The following is a 5,260-nucleotide window of genomic DNA, read 5'->3' as shown; positions in this document are numbered from 1 at the left end:
AAACTTTATTCTTTTTATTTCATGAGAGGAAAACTTTATTCTTTTTATTTCATGAAAGGACGATCACAACAAAGTGAACAGGAACAATATTTATTATAACAGGTGAAGAACTAAATGTGGGGACACAAAAGGTCTCATGCGTCAACAAACCCATTATCAAGTATATCTAGCTATTAAATATTTCTGCAAACCCCTCCATGAGCAAGAACAAATACAGACGTCAAGGTAATAAACTCTTTGATGGTGTCTTTCATTAAAAAAAGAAACAAATCAAGAATAATACACTCAAATAATGGAAAAAACTTTGAAAATTTTAATGGAATACATAGTCACAAGAAAGGTGACGAAGTAAACTCTTGTCTAAATATAGAATGGCATACCCCGAAAATCATGTGTACGGGATCAAACTCGTAGCTCAGTACCCTTTGATGGATGTCTGTTATTCACTAATCAATCTTACGCATGAGATTAAATCAACATGCCAACGTATATCGGCCAACATATTTTTAGGTATTATTTTGGTTTAGTATAAAATCACAACTAGTTACTTTTGGTGCACACTTTCCGAACTTCACCTTGAGAACCGGTAAGGACCCCAATCCTGCCCATGTTAACCATAGAGACACCAAAGTCCTTGAAGAATGTGGAACCCTCGCTAGTAGCTTGAATCATGTAAGCTCTAGTCTCAGGGTCATCGAGTAAGGCTGCATCGGATTGAAGAAGTCCCCTCCTCTTTGTCACTAATTTGAAATAGGAGTCATCGAATGTCTTGAAGCTTCCTGGGTCTAACTCAGCAAAGGTGGTCAGATCGTTTGGCTTGCACTTTAACTTCAATCTTGCAATGTAGTTAGGGTCCATGGTGGGGTCTGTATCACCTTTACCGGTGAAGTTGTAAAGGCGGCTATCAAATGACGAACAATGAGATATCCCTATGGTGTGCCCTCCTATAAATAATCAATAATCGACATGTATAAGGATTATTAAATAATGCGTTTCAACTGGATTCGATTTTAACTTTTAAAATACATAGCTGACATTAATTGTCGTGATAGATACTTTTTTCACGTATGGAATTGAGAAGAATGTACCTGAGAGAACAACAAGGTCTTTTGTGTTTAGGCCCCTTAATGCCCACGATTGTTTCAAAACACTGATGTTTGAGGTAAATGATGGCAAGCCTGTCACTGGGGTTATGGGATCAATGAATAAAGACACATTTCCATCTCTTCGGCCTGTTTCAACCTCCCAATATGGTCCCTTAGTCTGTCAACAAGTGAAAAAACAAAAAGGAAACACAATTGGTTATCGTGCAACTTGAAATGAAAACTGGATACAAAAAGTCATTTCCGAAGTTAAGATATTGAGAGAAGAATAATATATACCGCCACTGTAACGTCTCTGGCAACTAATGCAACAATGTCAGCACATGAAACCACATCTGGGCAGGCCTTTTCTAACGCCAGCTTCACCCTATCGATAATGTTGAACCCTCTTAGGCTTAGATTTGGTGGAGAAAATTTCTCGGACTGATTCATTGGAGAATCCAGTAGCACAGATCCATCACAACCCTATAAATAAGAGAGGCATACAAGTTAAATTAGTAGTTTACGAATGTAAATTACGATGCAAAAAAGAAGGGAATTAAAATGTTGTGTTAAAGTATATGCTTTTACGAACCCTAATAAAGCAATCGTGGAAGTGCATTCTCAAAAGTGGGCCAGAGAGAGATGGTGCTACAGCCATAACATCGCTGATAACCTTAGATACTATCACCTCGGCTTGAGGGCATGATTTCTTATAGAACCCTACTTTCAACCCTTGACCTTCTGCATGTAAAGAAAACAGTGCTAGGACCATTAATTGAAGCATGAAAATCCCGAATAAGTTCATTCCACCAGCCATTTTGAACTGGAAAGACTTTCACACAACTTAAACTTATTTGTCGGATATTTGGAATGTAAACCATATCAAGGCTCATTATATAGTCTATTTGGGAAACCCAATAATTTGAACAGCATCAAAATGTTGTTGTCACCACATGGCATGAATTTGCATCTTATGGAAAATTAATAAAAACAAATATGGTTGACTTTAATGAATTAACACAATCAAGCCGTTTCTAAATGATACAGATAAGAGATTAACGGTCATTTTATCAATGGTAATATTTGCTAGGGTCCCGACATTTCTTATAATATCTACCAAACATGTACTATAGATGTCAAAGTTAGCTATCGTCTAATGTTTACAACAACTCATGTTAAAAGTAAAGACAATCAAAAGGCACAAAATAGTTGACTTTGCATTAGGAACATGCATTCTTCAATCATTAACCTAATGCATTACCATCGCAACATCCCAACAAGTTATAAAGAATTCGAGAACAACTTGTAGCAGAATATATAAAATAACGAAAGTAACTGTCCAGCTAATCAATGGATCGATTAAAGCTGATGGCTTCACTCCAGGAATATATGGCTATGGTGACGACACCTATACCGACGACAAAAGTCGTCGCTACAACTCCCCCTATGCCGACGACTAGTCGTCGCCAGACGTTTTGCCAACATTGACCAAAATCGTTTGACCAGGATACTTATGTCGACGACATGTCGTCTCGAAACCTCTGGCGGGAACGACCAAAAAGGACGCGGTATGCTGAAAACCTATGCCGACGACAAGTTGTCGGCATAGAGTTCGATAAATCTGTTTTCCAATTATTTATATTCGCTTGTCCAGTTTATCAAAACGACGTAGTTTTACGGAACCTATACGACGACTTGTCGTCGATAATCCACGTGGCGATCCGTGTGAAAACACTATATCGACGACTTGACGTCGGCATAGATATTTTATTTTTCATTTTTTTTTATTTCAGCAAAAACAAGCAAACGACATCGTTTATTTTAACCATATACCGACGACATGTCGTCGGCATAGGGGTTTACCTAAAAGACCACAGTCTGCGTTTCATTTGCGCGCAACGACGCAACTTTGTTTTCTTTCTCTCGCTATTGGCGGAAATCGAAGGTACACTCCCAAAATCCGGTGATTAGCGTAAGGTACTATCTCTTCTACCCAATTTCTCTCTTTATTGATGTGTGGTGAAGATTTTTACCCGTAATTTGGAGTTTTTTTTATGTTATTTATTCCAATTGGTTCACCACCGGCTTCCACCATTTTCAGCCATCCCCACAGGCTAGTCCACCTACGGTTCACCACCTTCGGCCTTCTCTCCTACACTGCTACATCATGTAAGTGTTGATCAGTTTTGGTGTTTTGTTCATATCGTGTTTTTTTTTCCTTTCCTGATTTGGTGTATTTTTGGTAACCACCAGCCACAACCCGAGGATACCCATCAAAATTGACAACTAGAATCCTGCCATCACAGTAAAAAGAAAAAAACAGGTTAGTATTTTTATTTATAATTTTTTTTTTTGAAATTATGATTGTATATATGTATAAGTTTATATGAAATTGGAATCATTGTATGACTATGAGATTGTTTGTTTGGTATGTGTTTGATTGTGTTGTTTGTTTGCTACGTGTATGATTGTATTGTTTATTTAGTATATGTAAGTTTGTTTGCTTAGGTTGATGTGAAATTGAAGTTGTATATTTGTATAAAATGTTAATTTAGTTGTTTATTGTTGTATGAAATTAAAATTTTGTTTAAAATATTATAAGAAATTGAAATTTGTTTAGGTACATATGAAATTGAAATTGTATATATACAATGTTAATTTACTTGTTTTGAATTTGTTAAAAATACAGGAATTGTAATGTACTAAATTTGTAAAACACACAAAAAAAAAACAGTACCTATCCCAACAACAAGTCGTCGCTTTAGATAAGTCGTTGGCTCCTGTTAAAAACCTATAGCGACAACAGGTCATCGTAATAGATTAAACCTGTGGCGACGACAAGTCGTCGCTAAAGGTTTGCCGACGACAACTCGTCGCTATAGGTAATTAATAAAACTTTATTTTTTAACCCCGAAAATATTATTGACAAAATATATCCCGACGACCTGTCGTCGGCATAGGTGAATCTATCGAGACAACATCTATACCGACGACTCTATTGACCTATGCCGACACGATTAGCGCAAAGTACTATCTCTTCTACCCAATTTCTCTCTTTATTGCTGTGTGGTGAAGATTCTTACCCCTAATTTGGAGTTTTTTTATGTTATTTATTCCAATTGGTTCACCACCGGCTTCCACCATTTTCAGCCATCCCCACAGGCTAGTCCACCCCCGGTTGACCACCTTCAGCCTTCTCTCCTTCACTGCTACATCATGTAAGTGTTGATCGGTTATGGTGTTTTGTTCATATCGTGTTTTTTTTCCTTTCCTGATTTGGTGTATTTTTGGTAACCACCAGCCACAACCGAGGATACCCATCAAAATTGACAATTGGAATCCTGCCATCACAGTAAAAAGAAAAAAAACAGGTTAGTATTTTTATTTATAATTTTTTTTTAAATTATGATTGTATATATGTATAAGTTTATATTAAATTGGAATCATTATATGACTATGGGATTGTTTGTTAAGTATGTGTTTGATTGTGTTGTTTGTTTGCTACCTGTATGATTGTATTGTTTATTTAGTATATGTATGTTTGTTTTTTAGGTTGATGTGAAATTGAAGTTGTATACTTGTATAAAATGTTAATTTAGTTGTTTATTGTTGTATGAAATTAAAATTGTGTTTAAAATATTATAAGAAATTCAAATTTGTTTAGGTACATATGAAATTCAAATTGTATATATACAATGTTAATTTAATTGTTTTAAATTTGTTAAAAATACAGGAATTGTAATTTACTAAGTTGTAAAACACAAAAAAAAAAAACAAACAGTACCTACCCCGACAACAAGTCGTCGCTATAGATAAGTCGTTGGCTCCTGTTAAAAACTTATATCGACAACAGGTCATCGTAATATATTAAAACCTGTGGCGACGACAAGTCGTCGCTAAAGGTTTGCCGACGACAAGTCGTCGCTATAGGTAATTAATAAAACTTTATTTTTTAACCCCAAAAATATTATTGAAAAAATATATCCCGACGACTTGTCGTCGGCATAGGTGAATCTATCACGACAACATCTATACCGACGACTCTATTGACCTATGCCGACACGATTAGCGCAAGGTACTATCTCTTCTACCCAATTTCTCTCTTTATTGCTGTGTGGTGAAGATTTTTACCCCTAATTTGGAGTTTTTTTTATGTTATTTATTTCAATTGGTTC

General features: G+C 35.8%; 1 protein-coding gene across 1 annotated transcript; it reads right to left on the bottom strand.

Annotated features, from left to right (window-relative positions):
• Positions 1 to 220: 220 nt before the first annotated feature.
• LOC145050058 (peroxidase 27-like) lies at positions 221 to 1,963 on the bottom strand. Its single transcript, XM_078998374.1, has 4 exons — positions 1,678 to 1,963; positions 1,383 to 1,568; positions 1,089 to 1,263; positions 221 to 944 (listed from the first exon to the last, which is right to left on the bottom strand). Exons 1-4 carry the CDS (start codon positions 1,900 to 1,902, stop codon positions 541 to 543), a joined length of 990 nt encoding a protein of 329 aa, XP_078854500.1. The 5' UTR covers positions 1,903 to 1,963; the 3' UTR covers positions 221 to 540.
• Between the last annotated feature and the right edge of the window lie 3,297 nt (positions 1,964 to 5,260).

Source organism: Lactuca serriola, chromosome 1, assembly GCF_051521515.1.
Source record: "Lactuca serriola cultivar US96UC23 chromosome 1, Lser_US96UC23_V15, whole genome shotgun sequence".
Classification (NCBI taxonomy): domain Eukaryota; kingdom Viridiplantae; phylum Streptophyta; class Magnoliopsida; order Asterales; family Asteraceae; genus Lactuca; species Lactuca serriola.
Note: the sequence above shows the minus strand (reverse complement) of the source record. Positions and strands in the feature narration are given on the sequence as shown.